Source organism: Haliotis asinina, chromosome 16 (assembly GCF_037392515.1).
Source record: "Haliotis asinina isolate JCU_RB_2024 chromosome 16, JCU_Hal_asi_v2, whole genome shotgun sequence".
Taxonomy (NCBI): domain Eukaryota; kingdom Metazoa; phylum Mollusca; class Gastropoda; order Lepetellida; family Haliotidae; genus Haliotis; species Haliotis asinina.
The window spans coordinates 12,763,956-12,788,899 of NC_090295.1; the positions used below are offsets into that span (position 1 = coordinate 12,763,956).

The following is a 24,944-nucleotide window of genomic DNA, read 5'->3' on the forward strand; positions in this document are numbered from 1 at the left end:
GTAACGGATGTCGTTAACAAATATTGATCTGCATTAATTCAAGAGAAAAGCTGACAATTGCGTTGACATTCAAACTGGCTTGCCAGCCGTTACATAAATTTGCATAATGAAAAAGTTATTTGAAAACATAACCCAGAGATAACCCAAATTAACATGTATCAAAGCACTTTGCATAAAATTTGATATCACGTATGACGCACAGTCCGGGCACTTTGTGCACAATAAACTTATTCACGTTTTGTGTGCTTTTTGACACCTTACGTTCAGACACCTGATATTGAAAACTGAAGCATGGTTTATTATAATAATGGTGTGGAAAACACGTTTAATTTCAACCTATACTATGCATGCGTTATGCCATAGCTTACAGAAAAGATATAAGTGTTTTTGACGACCTGGGTCGATCACTAAACACTTTTGACTGAGGCTTCGCTGAGAATAGAGAAGGAAAAGGGGCTCCACTTCACGGATCGGTTATCTTTACACGTGGCACTCTTTAATATCACAATGTGATGTGTAGGCAGATATAGCTCTGTTCTATAGTGAATAGTACGATTTACAGTTTAGGGATGTAGAAATTTGGGAGAACAGACAACTACCAAGACGTGAAACGATAAGTATGTTGAAAATGTAGAAAGAGGCCTTCAGTATAAGCACACTGTTTCGTTCAAGTACTACACCTTGGGACTCTACACAGCGACATTTAGGTAGATATAATTATATTGCTATACTAATCTATCACACAAATCAGGATACAGCTGTGATGCTGAAGTTGTTTGTGTCAGCCTTGGCCACATCGAACCTATCGGAGACTAAATACTTTTGACTGAGACTATTTTGGGAATGGGGGGGGGGGGGGGGGTGTGGGGGTGTGGAAGCATCCCTTTAACGCACCAGTTATTTTTACATTTGCCATTTCGTGAATTACAAAATGATATTTAGATACTATAACACTTATCGATGGACTTAAACAGAATTCAAGATACATGTGTGACGTTGTTTTTGACGGGCCACAACGTACCGAATGCGTGTGTTAAGATACATGTGAGAGGTTTAAGTTGCTTTTGACGGCACGGGCCACAACGTACTGAATGCGTGTGTTAAGATACATGTGAGAGGTTTAAGTTGTTTTTGACGGCTCGGGCCACACCGTACCGAATGCATGTGATAAAGCAACTATGTTGAGAATATAGACAATAGGGCATCACTTTGAGGAACGAGTTTGCTTCATATACTACGCAATAAGACTCTGTGAAGTGATAGTAAGGGAGACATAATACCAATTTGCCTTTCGTGTGTACCTCTAGTAAACTAACATAACTGTAAACTTTAAGTATACCTATATTTGAACATGTCACTGACATTCGTCAATATCAACTTCGTATTAGCATTAACATCTTGTGCTGATTCAGCACGTGGGAATACATCTTCACTAGGGAGCCCAATCCTTTAAGTAGGGAAGAAAGTGACGTCGAAATACTGTCACTTCCTGCGGAAGACGTCACACGCTAAGAGACGTCAGTAACCATCTCACACACGCTAATGAAGGTGTATTTATACAGATGTCCAGATTTCATTTTAACATTCTGCAATCTATTTCTAGTAGTGCCCGACCCGACCCGATGTTTCATGACCCGAGTTTTAGCCACGCCGAACAGCGTATAATGTAGCTACATTTGGGGTAGTCGGACAAGCTTATTTTGGTAAAATCTGATTTATCGTCCTAAATTTTGTTAGCCAAATCTACTTTGAAAGGATAGTTCAAGATCAGGATCAAGATGGGGGAACACCCCCAATTCTCCATAAAACATAAAGTCTGGCGTTGATTGTTCCAGTTTTAAAATATACAGTGATGACACAACTTCATGGGTGATCAACTTTATAAACAATTGCGGCGCAGGAGTGGAAGCGTTCCTGTTTAGCATTTGAATTCGGCGTGTCCAGTTGACTCAGATGTGAAACTGAGACCGTCCTTTTCGCTGCTCCGTACCAGTCACTTCCCCCTCGCAATCACCTAAATGTGATTCTTAAAGAAAATGTTAACATGAAATGTCGACTGTGTAATGAATTCACAGAGACTGTCCAACACCTTGTCAGCGGATACCTTTTGTTAACACAAACAGCATATCTTAAAAGACATGATGGCTCGCTGTTTCTACTATCGTCATCGACATGCTTCTGGCTTTGGTTTTGACTGCGAGGTTCATTCATGGTACGACCCTGGGCGTCCAGGACGTCCTGGAAAATGATGCTTTCAAACTTCTTTGGTACAGCCTCAGAAGAATTTCTGCCAACAAACCCTGTCACGTCCTTTTTGATAAAGCTAATGAATTTTCTGCCCCTTTTGTCAGAAATGTGATGGGCAAGATTCAGAAAAAGCACGCTACGTATGCGGACGTCGCCTTTGAAATGTCTCGCTTGTTTCCCAAGTACACTGTCGTCAGATTCCCATTGTTCTCGGTACCCTTGGTTTGGTACCTCCTGATCTCTTAGCACAGAGGAGAGTGCTCGGATTCACCACTGGGAGCACAGACCATTTGACACTCTGAAGGCTGCAGTGATGGGGAATATATACATATTCTCCGGAAAGTTCTTGGTGGGTCCGACTAGGCAACTTTTTCCGAGAGAAGCCCCATTCGCTGCCGGGGCTGCGAGTAGAAGGGGCAAGGACCCTGATTTGACAATAAGTCTCATCAGCACGAGTGTGCCAGGATCACCCGAACTCTCTACGCTGAATCTTCTTTTTAATTTGTAAAGCATAATAAAATAATACATGCATCTATATAGCGTTGGATTTCATACATAATGCATGCTCTAAGTGCTGGGATATCAAGAACTTACAAATGACTGAAAACTGGGATTTTTCCAGTGCACAAAATGACAACATGGCTGAAGAATAGCTTTGTACTGACAGGCAACATACGCAAATTATTGTGTTGGTTGTATTTGAGTTGGCAATTTGCTGACGCTACGAGCTACAATACAATGCATTCCTGACAAACCCATAACATCATGCTCCATGACTATTTCTCGTCGACCTGATCGAGGATGTAGTCAAGTGGATCCAAGCGTTCGCTCGTCACGCCAAAGGCCCAGGTTTGTGAAACCCATTTCTGGTGTCATCTGTCTTGATGTCGCTGAAAGCTGCGTAATACCTAACTTATTCAGCCAATCTGTCACGTTGGCCAATTGCATAGACGTTCATGCTGTTGATCACTGAATTGTCTGGTCCAGACTAGATTATATACAGACCACAACTATGTAGGTGTAATATTGCTAGAGTGCGGCTTTGAACAACGAACCAGTTTCTCATTTCAGAATTACAGTCAGGAGAATGGAAAACGCTGACAAAATACGGACAACCATATTAAATCGTTTCAATGAATGTTTAACCTTAAGGTTATTGTAGTCATCAGTCAGGTGCTACAGCACCACCTGCCAGTATTGATTTCTAAATGGATTTTTCACTTACAAATTTTCAGCAAAGTGTGAATATGTCGATATCCTTATCACTGCCACATAAATGCAGCTCATCCAGGTCAGAATTGATCTTCAGCATGCTTATACTGTTTGAGGAGACTAACATAAGGCTAACTAAAAAAGTGAAATGTTTCTCGGGCACCGGAACGTCATTTGTATTTGTGCGCGTAACGATGTTTTATTGCCATTTAAGAAAATGATTTTGACTTTGTCGCGTCACGATCATACACGAGTGTCTGTAAGAACGAGTGTCTGTAAGAACGAGTGTCTGTAAGAACGAGTGTCTATAAAAATGAGTGTGACTGAATCTAAACTCGTTAACACGACCTAAACTTCCCAAGCTTCATTTCTGAGAGAAAAAAAAATAAAAATTTGTTCCTTCCTCGTCTCTTTTTTTCTATCAAAAATATAGAAAAAAGTCCTACTGCCCTCGCACTTCTGAAAAAATGTGCCCCAGAAACATTTAATTGTTTTATGCAGCCTAATCGCTGACTGGGCTCATGCACGTCTAATAATGGCTGTTTGTTTGTTTTTCGTTTAACGCCTTAGTCCAGTGATCAACGGGGAGGTGGGATAGCCTAGTGGATAAAGCGTTCGCTCGTCACGCCGATGTCCCGGGTTCGATGCCCCACATAGACACAATGTGTGAAGCCCATTTTCTGGTGTCCCCCGCCGTGATATCGCTGGAATATTGCTAAAAGCGGCGTAAAACTAAACTCACTCACTCACTCCAGTGATCAACATTAAGAGCATCGACCACCTGATCCCGTTAGTCGCCTTTTACGACAAGCATGGGTTACTGAGGACGAATTCTAACACGGATCTCCACGAATGCAGGTCTAGCTAAACTATGCTAACCTTCATCAGTATATGTTCTGTTAGAGTAACATTCAATGGCTACGGTTTATGCTTTACAATATCTTGCTCACCATTGCTGGAACTTGAAATTTAACAGTTTACAAATATGAACCGACCCCGCAAACTTTAAATGTTTAAATGCGATACGAAGAATACAATAACTCACAAACAAACTTGAATTGCTGGAGACCTGGGCCTAGATTTTCGAAGCTCTCTTAGCGCTAAGATAGTCGTAAGTGCCATACGTTAATAATTACGTGCGACTATCTTAGCGCAAATGGAGCTTCGAAAATCTAGGCCCTGGGTTTTAACTGAATGTGTATCCGGCGAGGAGACTGAAGGAATCGAGTGATCAAACTTTACGTGGAACATTTCAGTTTGTATCAGTCGTACGTTGCTATCCCCTATAGACTCTATCATTTACAGACTGTAACTGGTACGCGCAGTGGTAAACAGAAGATTAACACACACAGTCCTTTGTCATGTGGCCAGTGAAAATTTGATTTAGGGTTGATCTTAAAGGACCACTAAACTCAATTTTTTTGGTACTCTTTTTATCACTGCATATGAAAGACTTTGGGTTAGTCATAAACGAAACACCATTTTCTTTTTAAATAAACGTGTGGTTAATTAATACCAAGCGCTTAAAAGTTGCTAAAAAAAGCCGTCTGCTTCTCTCTCGCCCGCAAACGAAACCACAGACAGGTTACGTAACTCTGTCGCCAGAGCTCTACAGTGACGTCATAGAAGGAACTGTTTCCCGTTAAATGTATAGAAAATGTGTAGGACGCTCGTCATTTTGCTGATTTCTCGACGTCACCAAAGACATGCCGAATTGTTGTGTTGCTGTCAATTGTTCCTTGGGGTCGGGTGATGGTGTCACTATGCACAGATTTCCACCAGACTCCGTAGTTTGTGCTTAAATTGGTTGTTAGTGATGGATGGTTCGCCCCCTACCACGCTTCCAGGATAGAAAATGGAGTTTCATCGAGTTTGTAAAATCCAGACTGCTTACTGCACATTGCTGACCAAAAGGATTTTGCATGGATATAACTCATGCTTGTGGTAAGAGGATCGGACGGTTATCAGACTCGTTAACTTGCTTGGCAGATGTCATCGTGTCTTAATTTCTTAGATCGATGTTCGTGCTGTTGATCACTGGTTTATCTGATTCAGCCTCGATTAATTATAGACCGCAGTGTCGCATTCGACGTTGAACACGTTTGCCAATCAATTTAGTCAAATACAAAAATGTAATAGACATCGAGTAACTAAATTGTTATTACCTTGTGACATTATACAATTATAGACTGGCCATGAGGTCAGTACATGTTTTATGGACCCGCGAAAAGCAATATTGATCGACCACGCAGATGACGAGAGAGGAGGCACGTGCAAGTCGGTTTTGTGTTACTTTACGTCACTCCAGGGGTTTTCATAGACACGACACCATTAACAACCTCTGCTGACAAATCGGTTCTTTGTTGTATCATGCCATTGGTCTTTCTGAAGTGAGAACCTATCGATTAATTTTACTTTAAACCAAAAAGCAAATCGACTATACTATTTAGATTGCGAATCCTCATAGTTCTATCTTGCCATTTGATCATTTAAATCTCATTTTTTTATTCAACCCAGGATAAAAGTTGTTTAACACACAGTCGTACTTTCTACTCGCTATTACGTATTCCAAGTTGGAACATTGAAACAATGCACGTGCGGTACGTGATGAACGTTAACTCAGACCAACCATACTTGTTCTCGGTGTTTCGTTTAATGTGCATACCCCCTTGTAATGCAAACAAAATGCGATTTGAAACTATGAATAAAATTCTGAGATTTAAATTTTCATTTAGCAAAGGGGAAATACGCAATCCTAATTTTACTATGATCGATTTAATTTTTTGCTTAATGTGAAATTCAACGGTACGTTTCCACTGCAAACAAACTGTCTTAATAGAGGCTGAAGTTGTTATCAATAAAGTCGCATACCTTTATTATTATTCATCAACGTTTAAATACTCAACCAAACAGATCTTATTTAAAACAAAAATATGGGGCGGTGCGAAATATTTATCCTAGTGTATGGCCTCCCAAGCTGTATTGTCAGGTGGTACATCAGTGTTACGTCATATTGACTTGTGCTCTAATGGAAATTACGTTACGTAACGATTTATTGAAGAAACAAACGTTTGTCACGTGATATTGACATGTCGTTCTCACACACTCTCTACTTCAAGAGTGGAGAAACTCGTCAACAATATTCACAAAGAATTGCACGTGAAAGGTAAGGTTAAACTTTTAGTTTATACGTCTTGATTGGTAGAGAAGAGGGCGGTAGGACAGTCTAGTGGTTAAAACGACCCAGTCGTGATGTGTGTCCTTGTCAGGATATTGCTGCACAATACATTTGCTAAACGGCGTAAAACCATACGCACTCACTGGGAATAGTACAAGTATACAAATAATCATATTAAACACCTTAAAAATTAAATTCTCGTCCAAACCCAGTAACTAGGATGTACAAGGCAGGATATGCCAATATTTTCGGAACCACCGTGTATCTCCATTTCATGCCAGTTCATAAACAACTGTATCAATATTAAAATGAAGCTTCAGTGGCTTTGAAGAGGATTTTGTTTTCATAAAACTGCGATGGGGAACTAATATAAACTAAAAACTTAAGTTCTAAAGCATGTCCATTGAACTATGCGCATTTGATTGGGGAGGTATTTGTCGCTTTTCTTTGTGCATGTTACAAATGCAACACCTGCACTTTGACACGAACGTATTTAATTGGACTCATTCAGTTTCCCTCAAATCACAAGCTTGAAAAGACGGTCAATATTTTCTCACTACTTATGTCTGTTACATCTTCTCAGGCAGGTTGTGGGCGCTGGGGTAGCCTTGTGGTTGAAGCGTTCGCTCGTCCCGCCGATGACACAGGTTCGAGTCACCACATGGGTACAATGTGTAAAGCGCATTTCTGTTGTCCCACGCCGTGATATTACTGGAATATTGCTAAAAACGGCGTAAAACTAAACTCACTTACTCAGACAGGTTGCTCACGAAATAAAATTGATTTTTGAGGATGTTTATTTTCTCTACGACGCTATATAGGGTCCGCAAGTCTCGTTCTGCTGACAAGCTGATATTGCTCCAGTGCATCAATACTTACGGGCCCTATAGATCAAATGGTTTAAAATCTGCCTCATTCCATAACCATGCATGTCTAAACTTGTTACCAATATGATTTACAAGGTGTACTTATGGCAAAGCGTGTATTACATCACGGTTCGGTTTCGTCAGAATTAATGCCCTCTCAAATTAAAAGGTACTTGAATATCATTTAATGGGCGAATTGTTTTCAAACCACGGTGACTGTGGCGTAACCAAGTGGTTGAAGCGTTTACTCGTCACGCGGAAGGCCTGGGTTCATTTCACACATGGGTACAATGTGAACCACTGACGCTGAAGGGATTGCCGTCGACACAGGTACTACAGAAATGTGCTCCAGGTACCTTTCTGCATACAGATATGTACCCTATCCAACATACATAATAATTAACTTTATCATGTTATCAACTTCGTTTGATTAATGTGAAGTCGGCTCTTACTCAACGCTTTTGGTCTATGTTTTATGACAGAATCAAAGCAACAAATATTCATGTCTTCAAATTCAGATCATAAACATCACATCACGAAAGACACTTCAGTTGTATTGTTTTCCCAGGAGCTATTCAGACAATCCTTGTTACCTAATACTGACAACAGAATAATCTAAAATAGGGGTTACGTAACGAAGTAAGGTACTCAGTATGGGAGACAACTCTTGTAGGCTTAAGAAATAAACTACATCAAGAGTTATCTCTCTTGGTGTAACAGACATATCTCTTTCTTGCCATGGTAGATTTGACAGCAGAGAAGAATCCAAAGAATTAGGTGGTAGATATTACTCTGTCTACAGTATACAAAACTTTATATACAGTCAGGAGCTGGCTCACGAAAGTCAATACAAGGATTATGTTTTCTTTTCTGATGAACCTTCTGTCTAATTTTTCCGGACTGTTTGAACATTTGGACAAATAAAAAGATACCGTGAAACCTACTGTTACCAACGTCCAAAACATACCCCGACTTTTCACATGTGCTGTGCTCTTGCAGTGACACCGTTGTGTATTGTCGCTGGACATTTGACGAAAAAACGGGAACGTTATGTTAAACGACATCATCAATTATCAGCTCCTCCCAAGAGCCCGAACATTGTGTGAAGATAATTGGATATTCCAGCACGATAACGTTCCAAAAGACTGCGGAGAACATAAAACAATGGACGAAAATGCTCAAGTTGTAGATAGACTGGCCCGTAGAATATTCAGTCATGAGTTCGGTACTGCTGACTTGGCCAGTTTGTTAGTAGGTGAACAACTGAAAAGCGTAGAGAATACCAGAAATAAGATGATAGATAGAGCAAGCTCTCAGGTATTAAATGAAACCCTATGACAAGTATCACATGAATGAACTAGATGAAAAGATACGGAATTCCCTCATCACTGATGAAAGATGCTGAAAACGAAAGACTTCCTCCGGACAGAAAAGTTGGATAAAAGATCCCGACATTTCACATGTGGGATGGAATATTATCACTTGGAGTGACGCCGTTGTGGACCTTTTCAAGACATTTGACGAAGGAAGGTTGACGTCTTAAAATGATCACCTCCTTCCAACACTGTACGAAGATTCGATTTTCCAGCATGCCAACTTCCCAAAGCACACCAAAACAGAAGCCTTTGGACGGACATTTTCATGTTTTAAACTGGCCAAGCTACAGCCTAGATTTTAACCCTACAGAGAACTGGTCGAATATCGGGATACGCTGTCACATGATTTGGGACAAATTTTGATTGGTAATGCACCTTGGCCCATTCAGTCGTGTATTGCACGGCAAGGACGTCTTCTGAAGTGCTGAAAAGTTAGTTAAAGTGTAAGAGTGAGTGAGTGAATTTAGTTTTACGCCGCAACCAGCAATATTCCAGCTATATGGAGGCAGTCTGTAAATAATCGAATCTGGACCAGACAATCCAGTGGCCAACAATATGAGCATCGATGTGCGCATTTGGGAACCGATGACATGTGTCAACTAAGTGAGCGAGTCTGACCACCCGATCCCGTTAGTTAGACTGTAAGAGAATCATATATCAGTAGGTTCATTCAAGTTAAACTTCTGTAGTTTATATCCATTTATTAGATATGAGCCGAAATAGCTTTCTCAATAATTTCTGGGAATTCTAAATGACATTGTCAAACACGTCAGAAATTAATTCAGGGTACCTGAAAATAATCACAATTTCATACCCGCGAAGGTCCGGGTTAAAAGTCGTAAGAGGAGACGGTGAGGTTGTCAGGCTCTGATGACTTGGTAACACCTGTCATCGTACCCCACTTAATCCGATCAATGCTCATGCTGTCAGTCACTGGACTGTATTGTCCAGACGAGATTATTATCTCCAGAAGCGGGAGATACACATACAGCTCTCGCCCACCCTTACCCTCTCACACACATGTATACACACCCAAACATACATATCGCTCTGGCCCACCCTTACCCTCACACACACATGCGCACACACCCGCTAACATAGATATCGCTCTGGCCCACCCAAACCCTCACACACACATGCACACACAACCTAACATACATATCGCTCTGGCCCACCCTCGCCTTCAGACACACATGCACACACAACCTAACATAAATATCGCTCGCCCCCACCCTCACCTTCACACGCACACACACACATGTACACACACACACCCTAGTATACATATCGCTCTGGCCCACCCTAATCCTCACACACACATGTACACACACACACTAACATACATATCCCTCTGGCTCACCCTCACACACACACACTAACACACTAACACACACTAACACACATATCGCTCTGGCCCATAGACATATTTGAGCCCTTCAAACATACATAATGTTTATGACAAGAAAGACAAGAGGTTAATAGTGGCGCTCAGCCATGAGTACCACTTCACCATGTGTTTCTAATTATCTGGGTATATCATGGTGTGGCCGAACGCGCCAGCGAACCCTATGTTAAATTTATATTACAGGATCTTTGAAATGCCTGTTAAAGTGTTGTGTTATGGTTAATAAATTGCCGTTACAAAAGGTAGAAATCCATCATATATTGAGCAAACACCAGAATTTTGGGATTTACAGTTAGACAAAATGGAACTTGTTTACACAGTGAGCAGATAGGCACAAAGTGTCTGTCTTGAATGTAGATTGTTATTCAGATGATGTTGACGAACAGACGATGACGATACTAGGCAGATCACTCCAGTGTAATTCCGAATGTAAGTCCGCGTGTGTGATTGCGTCAACACACCAACAAACCTTTGTATATACTGACACAGGTTCTTGAACATTCTAACAAAGCGTGTTGGTGTCATTGTTCACTTAGCAGTTTCTCGACAGAACTCGTGTGTACCACCAGTCAAAACAGATACTTATTCAAAACGATTGCCTCAAGGGAGGCAACTCTGAAGCGCTATCTTAAAAGGTGTGGCGCTAAAATACTATTACCACTGAAAATACATGATATAACCCATAATAACTATCACTTAATCATTGATTATACGAATTTTAAAAAATGCACACTCTCACAACAAAAGTAGTGTCAAGCTTGTAACACTATATCTACCCATTATCAACTGTTTACCCGTGTACTAAATATTAGACAAACCTAACCCTGGTCATACGAGATTTCAAAGGTATTGAAATGCATGTCCTACAATCACAACATTTCCACCTGTTACACATACTAGAAAACCTATGAAAATAATGGCCAGACTTACACACTTGTGGAATACATGTAAATGCAGACTTGAGTGTTCGTGTATTTTAATACCCCTTTAAACGTGAATAAATCTGACAGCCAGTTGATACGTAGATTCCAAACGTTGTTCATGTGGCTACCGGATGAAACGTATATTTCTTAGCATCAGTGATTTTGGGTAACACAGTCATTTTGTGTGGTGACAGCTGGAATATTGCCGAGTGCACCGTCAGAGAACTAACAAGACAATACATCAAGATCGTTGGCATGTGTCACTCATGGATGTAATATGCTGTCATTATTCAAGTATAACCGGAAACTGATATCTCTAACATTTTGAAGATGTCGTGTATAAAATACTCTGTTTGAAGCATACATTAAAAGTATGTGATTATTTGGGTTACATTGACAAAAGTTATTTGCTAACTGTGTAGTTTGTTTTTAATTTCTGCAGATTCAGCATGATAAGGAAGAAAGGCTTTCTAATATTTGGTGGAATTGTGGCAATCGTGGTGACAACGCTGCTTTTTAGCAGACCAGGTACATGTAAACATGTTCTCTGTTCTCAACTGAGTAGCATATTGAATGACTTTGGTGTTGATGTTTACATTTACACCTGACCCATTCGTGTTATTCCGGGACAAGCCGAATGGCGACTCGTGCGCCTCTGGAACACCCGCACTAGTTAGTGAGTGAGTGAGTTTAGTTTTACGCCGCACTCAGCATTCATTCCAGCAATATGGCGGCAGTGTGTAAATAATCGAGTCTGGACCAGACAATCCAGTGATCAACAACACGAGCATCGATCGCAATTGACACTGATGACATATGTCAACAAAGTCAGCGAGCCTGACCACCCGATCCCGTTAGCCGCTTCTTACAAGTCGCATTTGATGGCAAGCATGGGTTGATAGAGGGAAGAGAATGCTCTTACCCAGAGTGTGTTTAGTTTTCCACGTAGATCGATCACATGATTGTCTGTTCCAGACTTTACAGACTGCCGCCATGTAGCTGAAATATTGCTGAGTGCGGCGTTAAATAACAAACCACACACGATAATTGAACCTGTGCCACTGAAAACTTGGGTATTGATAGTCGATCATCCAAGTCAGCCAGCTTGATAAACCTGACACCCTTCGTCGCCTTTTACGTTTTATATAAAGGACGAGAGCGATTTTCTCTGGATTGACTTGGTAGTTTGTCGTGCCATAATTGAAACAGTTTATGATTAATGTCCTCTTTGCAGACAGAACGGTCTTCAGTCGAACTTACGACGAGACACATCGTGTCTCAGACTCGGAGTTAATTCGTCAAGCAGGTATGTTGAACATTATACTCAGTTTGACTTACTTAGCCTAGTGGTTAAAGCGTTCGCTCGCTTCACTCGAAGGTCCGGGTTCGATTCCCCACATGGGTACAACCCATTTCTCCGTGATGTTGCTAAAAGTGGCATAAAACCTCACTCACTCATGATAATCTTATAAAGCTGCACTTCATCGGAATTAATCTGGCGACACCATTATTAATAAACAGTATATTTTCAGGTCGAACACAAATAACAGAACTCCCACATGACAAACAAGAGACCAAGATGCCAGGTCAGGCACAAAACAGTCATGTCAGCACAGGTAAGCCTTTGTGCAAGTGCGCATTGCTGCAACAATCAACGTTAATGTATGTGAAATTTCCAGGTAAAATTCGAAATGAAAATGTTCGGTTTAACAAATGTCCACACTAATCAACGACGCCAACGATTTCAACCAAAATTCCTATTTATAATCAGTTTACGCCAGGGAATTATCGGTCGATGCTCATGATGTTGATCATTAGACTGTCTGGTCCAAACGCGATTATTTACAGACCGCTGCCATACAGCTGGAATATTGCTGACGGTGCCTTAAGTACTTATACCCAACAAGCATGAATTGTATTTAAGAAAGTGTTGAATAGAAAATAGTCATATTATATGTGCATAAAAGTAACACATATGCTTTGATTATTGTGATTTCTTCTCTTTTTGATATTTTCTTATTTTTGCTTCGCGAGAACCTGGTTGAAAAGAAAACGTTTTCATGATTTTAGAGACTCCCTCCGCATCTTGTGTTGATGTATTTGCGAAGCTTCAAGCCATGACTCAGCAGTTTCCACGTACCAACGTTATCATACTGACATACATGCGCAGCGGCTCCACTCTGACGGGGGAGATGTTCTCACAGCACCCAGATGTGTTCTATGTTTTTGAACCAATGCATACTTTAAAATGGATATGGTGGTCGCAAAAAACACGCCTAAACTTTTTTGACAGACCTTCAAGGTATGATTTGCTGAAATGGCTGATTTATTTACTTATTTGTTTGTTTGTTCTTTGGTTGGTTGGTTGGTTGGTTGGTTGGCTGGTTGGTTGGTTGGTTGGTTGGTTCGTTCGTTCGCCTGTCCGCTTTTGTAACACATGCTTGTCGTAAGAGGCGACTAACGGGATCGGGTAAACAGGCTCGCTGTCGATTGACACATGTCATCGTATCCAAACTGCATACATAGATGATCATGATCAACGGTTTGTCTGGTCCAGACCCGATTATTTTCAGATCGATTATAATATAATATAATGTAATATAAATTTACGTAAATTGTAATAACAGTTTTAATCACTCGTAAATACGCGTGTTTTTCTTTGCATTTCATACACCATGTAAGCTTGTTGGGGCGATAACTCAAGAAAGAAATGAAGGATATTGTTCAAATTTGGTACCAAGGTATATTGGCGACATTCACCTACACCCATTAAATTGAGTGACCTTGTAATAATTTGTAACGTCACAGCAAAACTTTGAGTGAGTGAGTGGGTTGAAATATTCCAGCTATATGGCGGCGGTATGTACACAATCGAGTCAGGACCAGACAATCCAGTGATGAGCATGAACATCGATCTGCGCAATTGGGAAACGATGACATGTGTCAACCAATTTAGCGAACCTGACCACCCGATCCCGTTAGTCTCCTCTTACGACAAGCACAGTCGCCTTTTATGGCAAGCATGCGTTGCTGAAGGCCTATTCTGCCGCGGACCTTCACGGGTGCTTGCGACACGGGTGAGCAAGACATGATGTATCAGCAGCTTGCACTTTTTGAACCATTCTATTTTGAAGTGTTAGTGAGTTCCCTGTCATGGTCACGCAGACAAGTGGTGTCGTCATGTCATGTCATGTCATGAATGTGCACCATAAACTTTCAAGGCTACTCAAACCTTTGAAGGTGTATCTCGTGCTGTCTCCATTGTGTTATGAAACGATACATGTGAATGTGAAAGACAACTCAACAGACTTTCATAGTTGTCTGTAGATGACAACAGAGCCCTGCGACAAACATAGAATCTTAAAACAAGTACGTATTTGTATATAATGATATTTCATCTGTATGTCATTCCATTCCAGGATGATAAAGAGTGCAGAAGATTTTGCCAGAGCAGCCAGGGATATTGCTTCCGGGTTCTTGCGGTGTCATCCAACTAAAATAGACGTTGCCACACTTAGTCAGTTTCACCTAGGAAGCAGCAATGATACAAAACCTTATCACGTGTGTTTAAAGAAAAATCCCGGAGTGCTGAAAATCTTAGACTGCTTACCAATTCTTCAAAAGCAATGCATGGAGTCGGATGTTTCTGTTATCAAAACAATTCGGTTCCCAATGGAAGCAGTGGAGACGATGATGAAATCAAACCCATCTTTGAAGGTTATACATCTGATAAGAGATCCACGACCAACAATCAAGTCCCAGATGTCGATGGGACGAGACAAATGGAGCAACCTTCATTCCTACTCCAAAGAGCACTGTCTCAGGGTGCTCAGGGATCTCCAGGCAACACAGAGGTTGCTGAAATCTCATCCTAACAGAACAAAACTTCTCCTTTATGAGGACCTAGTTGTCCACCCTGTACAAAACGTGAAGGATTTGTATTCATTTGTGGGTCTGACATATACTAATGAGACGGAACGATTTCTTCTGTCGAGGACGAACAGCTCAGAGGAAAAACACTGTACAACATGCACTCAAAAGTCAAATTCAACACTTATGACTCTGCGATGGCGGAAAGAGCTTGACTTCAATAGGGCGCATGTCATAGACGGTAATTGTAAAGACGTATACCAAATGCTAGGCTATTTGCCAGTAAATACTGCAAGCGAACTTGTTGACATGTCGAAGAGTCTGAAAAACGATAGGAAATTATAAAGATGTTATACAGTGAAACATCTAACAGTGGGTTGAGGGTACTGTTTTAACTCTCTTAAGCTGTCAAATTTTAAAGTTGCGGACTTTTGTGTTAAAATTATTGAACAGGTTCAATTTGGTCGACAACAAGTGTTTATTATGCAAGTAGGTTAGCAGTAGTCACATGGCCAAGTATACAATCATACTGGCTAATAGTGTGAAAAGAGCACTGGTCACGTGTCCAAGTATACAATCATACTGGCTAATAAGTGTGAAAAGAGTACTAGTCACGTGTCCAAGTATACAATCATACTGGCTAATAAGTGTGAAAAGAGCACTGGTCACGTGTCCAAGTATACAATCATACTGGCTAATAAGTGTGAAAAGAGCACAAGTCACATGTCCAAGTATACAATCATACTGGCTAATAAGTGTGAAAAGAGCACTAGTCACGTGTCCAAGTATACGATCATCCTGGCTAATAAGTGTGAAAAGAGCACTGGTCACGTGTCCAAGTATACAATCATACTGGCTAATAAGTGTGAAAAGAGCACAAGTCACGTGTCCAAGTATACGATCATCCTGGCTAATAAGTGTGAAAAGAGCACTGGTCACGTGTCCAAGTATACAATCATACTGGCTAATAAGTGTGAAAAGAGCACAAGTCACGTGTCCAAGTATACAATCATACTGGCTAATAAGTGTGAAAAGAGCACAAGTCACATGTCCAAGTATACAATCATACTGGCTAATAAGTGTGAAAAGAGCACAAGTCACATGTCCAAGTATACAATCATACTGGCTAATAAGCGTGAAAAGAGCACAAGTCACATGTCCAAGTATACAATCATACTGGCTAATAAGTGTGAAGAGAGCACTGGTCACGTGTCCAAGTATACAATCATACTGGCTAATAAGTGTGAAAAGAGCACAAGTCACATGTCCAAGTATACAATCATACTGGCTAATAAGTGTGAAAAGAGTACTGGTCACGTGTCCAAGTATACAATCATACTGGCTAATAAGTGTGAAAAGAGCACAAGTCACGTGTCCAAGTATACAATCATACTGGCTAATAAGTGTGAAAAGAGCACAAGTCACGTGTCCAAGTATACAATCCTACTGGCTAATAAGTGTGAAAAGAGCACAAGTCACATGTCCAAGTATACAATCATACTGGCTAATAAGTGTGAAAAGAGCACAAGTCACATGTCCAAGTATACAATCATACTGGCTAATAAGTGTGAAAAGAGCACAAGTCACATGTCCAAGTATACAATCATACTGGCTAATAAGTGTGAAAAGAGCACAAGTCACGTGTCCAAGTATACAATCATACTGGCTAATAAGTGTGAAAAGAGCACAAGTCACGTGTCCAAATATACAATCATACTGGCTAATAAGTGTGAAAAGAGTACTAGTCACGTGTCCAAGTATACAATCCTACTGGCTAATAAGTGTGAAAAGAGCATGTTTTTCTGTTCTTTCCGAGTGGCATGTTTAATCTCCAACACAATGTGTTACAGAAAGTTCTGAAACCGTCTAAATTTTAATTTAAGGCCTATGTAAGTAGTGTTCCTGCAAGCCCAAAGTGTGTTGACTCGTCACTATGAACGTGTCATTTTAGGCAGGGGCACTACACTGGTTCTTGGATCCTCCACTTGGTGTCGCTGCAAGCAGTCAGGTACGAACGGGAACAAGGAAATGGCGTTCACCTGCCCATGCAGTAACTATGTAGTTTTCACTTCCGCCAAACCCATATTATATTTCAAACACCATAAAATGAAAAAGAACCCGTGAAGGTCCTGGTTTTAATATTGGCCTTCAGTAACATTGTAAGACGCGACTAACGCGATCAGGTGGTCAGGCTCGCTGACGTCATCGGTTCCCATTTGAGCAGATCGATGTTCACGCTGTTAATCACTGGATTGTCTGGTCCAGACTCCATTATTTACAGACCGTTGCCATATAGCTAGAATGTTGCTGAGTGCGGTGTAAAACTAATCTGCTAACGTACTAACGTTACCGTATTACTGTGAGTTTGTAGTAGCCAGTCTTTCACTGATCTGGCTGGCTCTCTGCCCATGCTTGCCATCCGGAAATGTCGAAGTCTCGCTCGGTCCGAGACCCAGAAATCCCACTGGAGGATCCATTCCTATCCGTTACTGTTAAAATCGTGACAGATTGAAACAGTTCTGTCTCATAGTGTAACCTTAACGCATCTGATGGAATGATTCGTAAATATACATTTCACTTCGCTAGATTTAAAATAAAATACCCCAACATATATGTTTGGCTTCTTTCATATAACTGAGATTAACTTCAAATTAAATCAGCCGAGGCCAGTTCTTACCTCACAGGACAGATTATACCCCCAACACAGCCCAGCTAAGATATACCTGGGTTAAAGCAGTCGAGGCTGAAATATATGTAGGTATATCATGGCCTAGGTCTATTCTTAACCCCCAACCCCCACCCAGGTCAGAGGATTAAACCTCCATGACATCAGAAGTGTTTATTATAGGGACTATTATTACTTCAACCAGGAAATCACAATCAGTTAAACAAAAGATCAAAGATCACTACTACACCTGTCAGTATTATTTACACATTCACACAAAATATATTCCCAAAACAACGAGACACATCGCGCAATGAACTCTTTTGTTCATGATGTAATAGCATGTATAATTTCCTAAAGGTTCACCTTCTAAGTCCTCACTACTGTGTAAACTTACCAAATTAAACGCTGATAACAACATCAAAGTGATCATGGTTGTGTAATATACGTTGTCAATACAGTGGAAGCCTTGTCACACAAGAGGGGTATGTTCTGGTCTGGATTGGACAGAACCTAGCCTAGCCTGTTTTGCCTGTCCTAAACGTTCAGCTTCTAAATGCAGATAACAACATCAAAGTGATCTTGTTTGTTTAAATATTGTGTCAATATAGTCAAAGCCTTGTCACACAATATGGTATGTTCTGGCCTGGCTGGGCATAGTTTAGACTAGGTTGTTTTACAATCCGGTTGTAGTTTGATCAAGAGTAGTTTATTCCCCGTGGTAAACTCTGACCTGGGCTAAACCATACCTTGGTTTAATGTGGACAGGGGCTAATGTGACCTGTTACACCTGATCGGGTCATCTACAATGGAGAACAGCATAAAGTCGTAATAATAACTCACAATTTACTGACCACAAAATATATACAATCAAATAATACAAACCGTGTTGAACCTCTTCCCGAACACATTAAATGGACAAACACAACGCTTAACGTTTCATAGAATAAAGGGAAGTTTGAATGGTGTGCCCGTAGGATAAAAGAATAATGTTCTGTCCTGTAGATGCTTCGGCCATACATTTCAGCCACTGAGTATTTATTTTACTATAAGACTAACAGCAACCCCATCGCCATCACTGTTACTGCAGAGGTACGGTCCACCATCACTTTGTCTGGTGTCCCGGATCACCAGATTCCATTCACTGCTGTAACTCCTGTCGATGGACAAGCGACTGTTTCCGGTGCGTTCCACGGTCCTTCCATTGATACGGTTCCAGGTGAAAAGAGAAATAGATCTATGACTCCACATTCTCTGAAAGTTAATTTGCAGAAAATGGTCATTAAAGTTTGTCCATCATGAACGGTAATATTTAATATAGGCCGAAGTTAGTATTCCTCAGTCATCTTCAGTACAGATTTCTTGTTCAATAATTTCTGCAGTCATAGTCCGCAAAACAATATGAGGGCAACAATATCCAGAAAATACCACCCCATAAGATCAATACTCATTCAATCTTATGATAGCAATACAGACGTACAATGCAATCATTTTCTTATTGCACAGCTGGGGGCGGTGGGGTAGCCTAGTGGTTAGAGCGTTTGCTCGGCACGCTGAAGACCTGGGTTCGATTCCCCACATGGGTACAATGTGTGATGGCCATTTTTGGTGTCCCCCGCCGTGATACTGCTGGAATATTGCTAAAACGCGGCGTAAAACTAAACAGAGTCACTATACAAGCGGGACACTGTGGCATGAATAGACTAGATCGTCGATTCTGACCACCCAATCCCCCTTACGACATATTTTTACTTCTTTCTATATTTCTGAAATCTTCAAATTACAATTCTACCATGACTTCAGTAAATGCTGGATTGTGATTGGCTAATCAAAGTCATTCACAGGTGTATAATCGCATTATATACCTCAGATTTTCCAACACCATGTGATTGGTTTTTTTAAATCTTAATAACGCGGTTATGGTAGAATGGAGACAAACTTATTGTGTTGGAAAATCAGGCGAATGACAAAATTATAATAGCTCTAAATTTGATTTAAACCTTCAATCTACGCGTTCGGTTTTAAATCACATTTAGAGCCACTATAATTCCGTTATATGCCTCTGGTTGTCCAACCCAGTATGATTATCCCCTAAATATATGGCAAACAAGGATATATCCGCATTATTCAGATTTTATAACGTGATTCTATTCCTCTGAGTGACTTTAATCACCAATCACAATCCAACATTTACTGAAGTAATGGTAGAATATGGTAGAAACCGCATTATTCAGATGTTAAATAAAATTAATACATAATATGCTGGAAAAGCAGAGGTATATAACGTGATTATATCTGAATGACTTTGATTAACCAATCACAATCCACCATTTACTGAAGTCATGGTAGAATAATGGATATACCCAAATGCTTGTACACATTACCGATCAATAGACGGCGGATGTTATAGTATTATAGGCACGTTTCTCACAAAATAGTTGTCTGGTAGCAGTATACACACAAGCAGTAGGTGCTTCTCTAACAGTACTGAGAAATATAAACTTATACTGTCTGGTGTCAGTGTGTCAGCAGCAGAGTATATGGTGAGAAAGGATATAGGCTATATATCTAACAAATATGGCTTTAAAAAAGAAAGAAAACAGAAGACGGATCCCTATCGAAAGTACTCACATATGAATCAGTTTGGCTGGTGAAAGAACATGGGAGGATCGCGGTACTTCCTTTCTTCGCCATGACGACCGTAAGGGATGACTGCCCGCTCTCTGAAATATTACAGTCGTTCTCTCATTTATCCTCTGTTATCCAGTGAATTGCATGTCTCAGCGGAGAAAATGCGGAGAAAAACAAAACACCAATGCCACTGGGTGCACGTATAATGGAGGGGAAATAACATACGCTGGGCGATCTAGGATGAGGCTCGTCCAGCTTGGGGCACAGCGAGTGAGTATAGCTTTAAGCCGAACACCCGGGTCGATTCCCCACATGGGCACACTGTGTGAAGCCCATTGCTGGTGTCCCCCGCCCTGATATTGATGGAATATTGCTACAAGCGGCGTAAAACCATTCTCACTCTAATTCAAGGTGGCCAAGCCATATTGTAGATAACTGTAGATAAACAGAGATATAACCTGCAATTTCCTGGATACTTCCGTATGGTTCATGGGTGCTAGTATTCCCCAATGTGAGATTGAATAACTCTACACTTTTCTCAGCAAAATAGCCCAAAACAAGGACGACAGTTTAATTATCGATTTAACATACAATAATGTGATACGTATCTCTATTATATTGCGGAAAATGCCCTGGAAACATCACTACCATAGTTGCGTCATTTGTTCTATCATCATTTCTTAAAATACTGGCCAGAATAATTTAAGAATACTGATATTTTTATGTTTGATATCTAATCAGATTGTCAATGAATAAATAGGTCATATTATTCATAACTTCAAAATTATTATTCATAACTTCAAAATTTTCATTTATCCCTATCTATTTTTGTCCAGAATATGATACACATATGCACGTATTATGATCCTCGGGGGCCAGCATCATATTTGGGATGGAGATGGAGTTTCGAGTGGGTCATCTTGGCTTTGTACGCCGAGATATATCTGGTTCCAGGCAGCATTAAAATCTCACTTACTTAGTGACATTATCAGCTAAACATTTAAAATAAATCAAACCTTTCATCGTAGTAGGAGAAACAGTGGTATGCCTATTGTGTGACGTCATAGTCTCAGATCCCGTCTTGTTCGTCCTCCCTGAGGTCAACTTCTCCACATCCATTTTCAGCATCTCAAGCATCAACCTCTGTTCAGTCAGAGTCGACTGCAGTTCGTTTATTACCACTTTCTGATTATCATTTTCAGCTTTAAGCTTTCTGATAATCTTATCGTATCGTTTAAAACGCTTGCCGAATGTCCGCGAATCTTTCTTGGACTCCAACATTTTCGCTGGTACAGGTGGTTTAGTTTTGATGGAATTCACAGCCAGCGTCTTCAGTTGTTGTAGTTGCTGTTCCACAGACTTTACCTTTGTGTGGACGGTCCCTTCAACGAGTCCTTGAATTGTACCGGCTTTCGCCATGTCCTCAATAACCCTAGACATCACGTCCGGGACAGCTCTTTCAAGATGAGCGATTAAATCATTGCGGAATATCTGTAAATCCGTTTTCCGTTTTAGGTCACTTCGATAAATGCGGTTCCGTATCTCAGTGATTTCTTCTTCTAGAATATTAAGTTTGGTCACAATAGTCCCATCCCTGTGGACCGCTGCAACTCCACAGAAAGTTTCACAATAGAGAGCACACAACGTCAACACTGCAGCCTTCCAGCGAGTCGCCATACTTGCATCTAACGTTGGAGCATTGCTTGAGAAGACGAAGGCGTTTAGCTCACCTTGCTGTCCACAGTGCCCCGTTTATAGCCTGACGTTAAAATGTCTTTTGTTTCATATCTCGGTCCACCTCCAGCGATCTTTGCACCAACCCTCATATTGGACTCGGTGGCAACAGTAGAAGTGAGTGAGTGAGTTTAGTTTTACGGCGGCGATCAGTAATTAATCAAATCTGGACCAGACAATCCAGTGATCAGCAGCATCGATCTGCGCAAATGGAAAATATGACAAATGCCGCCTCTTACGACAAGCATACTGAAGGTCAGTATTCTAACCCGGAAACCAAGGACACACCATATTTACCAGGGCACCGCCATTCGTCGTCAAGGAATATTATTGGCACCCTGCAGCCATTTTGACCTCTCGATACACATTTATAACCCCCGGAAGACGGCATTAAAAGTGACAGATTATAGACAAGGTCGGTAACGGCACGATGACGTAGGAAGTCGTATATTCATTCATACTTGGTCGAGCGCGATATGCGTACAATATTGTCTATGCCACCTGACACAGACTTATTTACACCAAAACAACACGCGATGTGCGTACATGAACAAGGTGAGCTAAGAATGATATCCCTGAGACGGGAAGTCTATCACGAGGCCAGAATGACAAGCTGAGTAGGTACGTTTCACTTTACGACCTTGGATCCGACAGAACAATCAGTTTCCTCAATTATCATTAAGACCGGATGAACAACACTGACCATTAATGACCACTCGTGTTAAATGTCGGAAAAGGACGATTCAAGAATAGTTGGCCGATGTTGTTGAAGCCAAACTCGTCCAACAAACTCGTTTGTCTCACAATCCTTGCACCACAAAGTTTTCCCTACTGTTTAGCCCCCCACCCCCCTGCAATTCCAAGTTTAGATTTCCCCAGGTTTCAAACTTACTGGGGTTCCTTTTCAACTTATATGGGCTTATGTGTAACCGTGAAAAATAAAGGATATTATATGAGTGCCTATGTCATGCTGTGTTTACGTCACAAGTGCCAAAATGTGGTATTTCCCGAGCGAGAGCGATGGATATACCGATGTTTAGGCAGAGTGCCGTAAACATAGTGTGACAAATATTATATTCTGTTTAGTACCGAAGTCGTTAAACTAAGGAAAATTTACTTTCCCAAATCTGCTTTCAAACATGGACTGGCTACCCGCCGTCGCCGCATGTAGAACCGATGAACCGTGGCACCGCATGAAAAATATGAACCCCGATATGTTCGCCCTCGTAGGATATATGTGTGTGTGTGTGTGTGTGTGTGTGTGTGTGTGTGTGTGTGTGTGTGTGTGTGTGTGTGTGTGTGTGTGTGTGTTTTTCACGTGTTACACCATTTTACAAACCTCATCTATTCAAGCAGCCTTACTGTTTGTAAAAGTCGTCCTGCCTATAGTATTCCAAGTATTGCGATACTGTATGCTTAACTCACAACCGAGGTCACTGTTGGACGAATCTAGTCCCTTGTACTTCTGTCACCTACCTCTGCCTTCATGTTCAAACAGTGTGCAGTCACCGACTTCAAAGCATTATGTATATTTTTTTTAACCCCATATTCAGCACCATACCAGCTATATGTACACATGTGAATATATGTGTGGTTATATTGATGATGTACGTAGTATTTTGGTGTTTATTGCCGTGTATGCGTGTATGAATCATATTCACGTATTTTGGATGTGTTACTATTTTACAGTGTCCCATTGGTCAACGTTGGCTGTACGTTGTATTATTGGGTTTTTATTTGTAATAAATATTTTAATAACGTGACCGGCAATATTACAGCTGAATGGCGGCGGTCTGTATATAATCAAGTCAAGATCAGATCCCGTGATCGATATTATGAGCATCGGTCTGCGCAATTGTGGATACGATGACATGTGTCAGTTGCGTCAGAGAGCCTGACTACCCGATCCCATTCGTCGCCTCTTACTGCAGGCATGGGTTACTGAAGATCCATAATTATTCTAAGCCGGATCTTCACCCGCGGGTTTTAAAGGTTCCTGTTTCATGAAGATGATCGCAAAATGATTGTCTGGATGAATGGTCTCGTTGTGGCCCGTGCTTCACTCCGCGACATATATGTATACTACTGTGTTGTGAACATTGGATACGTGAATATGGTTTTCACGCTGCTTTTAGCAAATGTCCCGCAAAATCACGACTTGGGACACTAGAAATGAGCTTCACACTTTGTCCCGACGTGGAGAATCGAACCCGGTCCTTCAGCGTGATGAGCGGACGCTTCCACCATCGGGCTACCCCACGCCCCTACTGTGAATAATGGGTAAGTGAATATGGTTTTACGACTCTTTAAGCCATGTCATGCAATATCACGACGTATGTAGCTTAGGCTTCATACTCTATGCCCATTTGGAGAATCGAACCCGTATCTTCGGCGAACGCTTTGACCACAAGGCTACCCTGCGTGTTGTAAGTAAAGTGATGTGGTATCTAGTGTATCGTACACAGACGCATAACAAAAGGTGTCGTGGGTTAGATATTGCGAATAAGATACATGGGTCCAGTATTCAAAACTAGGCTTGTGCTGTATCTTCTTGTTGTTGTTGTTGTTTTTGTTGCTGTTGCTGTTGTTGTTGTTGTTGTTGTTGTTGTTGTTGTTGTTGTTGTTGTTGTTGTTGTTGTTGTTTGGGTTTTTTGGTTTGGGGTTTTTTTTGTTTGTTTGTTGGGGGAGGGGGTGGTTTTTCTTTTTGTTTTGTTTTTGTTTGTTTTTTTTGTTTCATTTCGTTTTGTTGTTTTTGTTGTTGTTTTGGGGTGGGTTTTTTCTTTTCTGTTTTGGTTCAGCTACATGTCGATAAAGGGTGGTACATGTATGTATTGAAT

The 24,944-nt window shown here is 40.9% G+C and overlaps 2 protein-coding genes across 2 annotated transcripts; one reads left to right on the forward strand and one right to left on the reverse strand.

Moving 5' to 3' along the window:
• Window positions 1-13,283: 13,283 nt before the first annotated feature.
• LOC137268648 (carbohydrate sulfotransferase 1-like) lies at window positions 13,284-15,529 on the forward strand. The gene is made up of 2 exons (XM_067803224.1): window positions 13,284-13,509; window positions 14,627-15,529. Exons 1-2 carry the CDS (start codon window positions 13,325-13,327, stop codon window positions 15,420-15,422), a joined length of 981 nt encoding a protein of 326 aa, XP_067659325.1. The 5' UTR covers window positions 13,284-13,324; the 3' UTR covers window positions 15,423-15,529.
• A 3,046-nt stretch (window positions 15,530-18,575) lies between these two features.
• On the reverse strand, window positions 18,576-22,056 carry LOC137268470 (uncharacterized). Its single transcript, XM_067803035.1, has 3 exons — window positions 21,390-22,056; window positions 20,374-20,465; window positions 18,576-18,996 (listed from the first exon to the last, which is right to left on the reverse strand). Exons 1-3 carry the CDS (start codon window positions 22,048-22,050, stop codon window positions 18,781-18,783), a joined length of 969 nt encoding a protein of 322 aa, XP_067659136.1. The 5' UTR covers window positions 22,051-22,056; the 3' UTR covers window positions 18,576-18,780.
• Between the last annotated feature and the right edge of the window lie 2,888 nt (window positions 22,057-24,944).

Excerpts from the sequence above, each read along its gene's own strand:
- LOC137268648 (XM_067803224.1), top strand. The coding sequence starts at position 13,325 with ATGACTCAGCAGTTTCCACGTACCAACGTTATCATACTGACATACATG. Across the intron at positions 13,510-14,626 it reads TTTTTTGACAGACCTTCAAG|GATGATAAAGAGTGCAGAAG; the intron begins GTATGATTTGCT and ends ATTCCATTCCAG.
- LOC137268470 (XM_067803035.1), bottom strand. The coding sequence starts at position 22,050 with ATGGCGACTCGCTGGAAGGCTGCAGTGTTGACGTTGTGTGCTCTCTAT. Across the intron at positions 20,466-21,389 it reads TTCTCCTACTACGATGAAAG|AGAGCGGGCAGTCATCCCTT; the intron begins GTTTGATTTATT and ends GTAATATTTCAG. Across the intron at positions 18,997-20,373 it reads CCAGCCAAACTGATTCATAT|AGAATGTGGAGTCATAGATC; the intron begins GTGAGTACTTTC and ends ATTAACTTTCAG.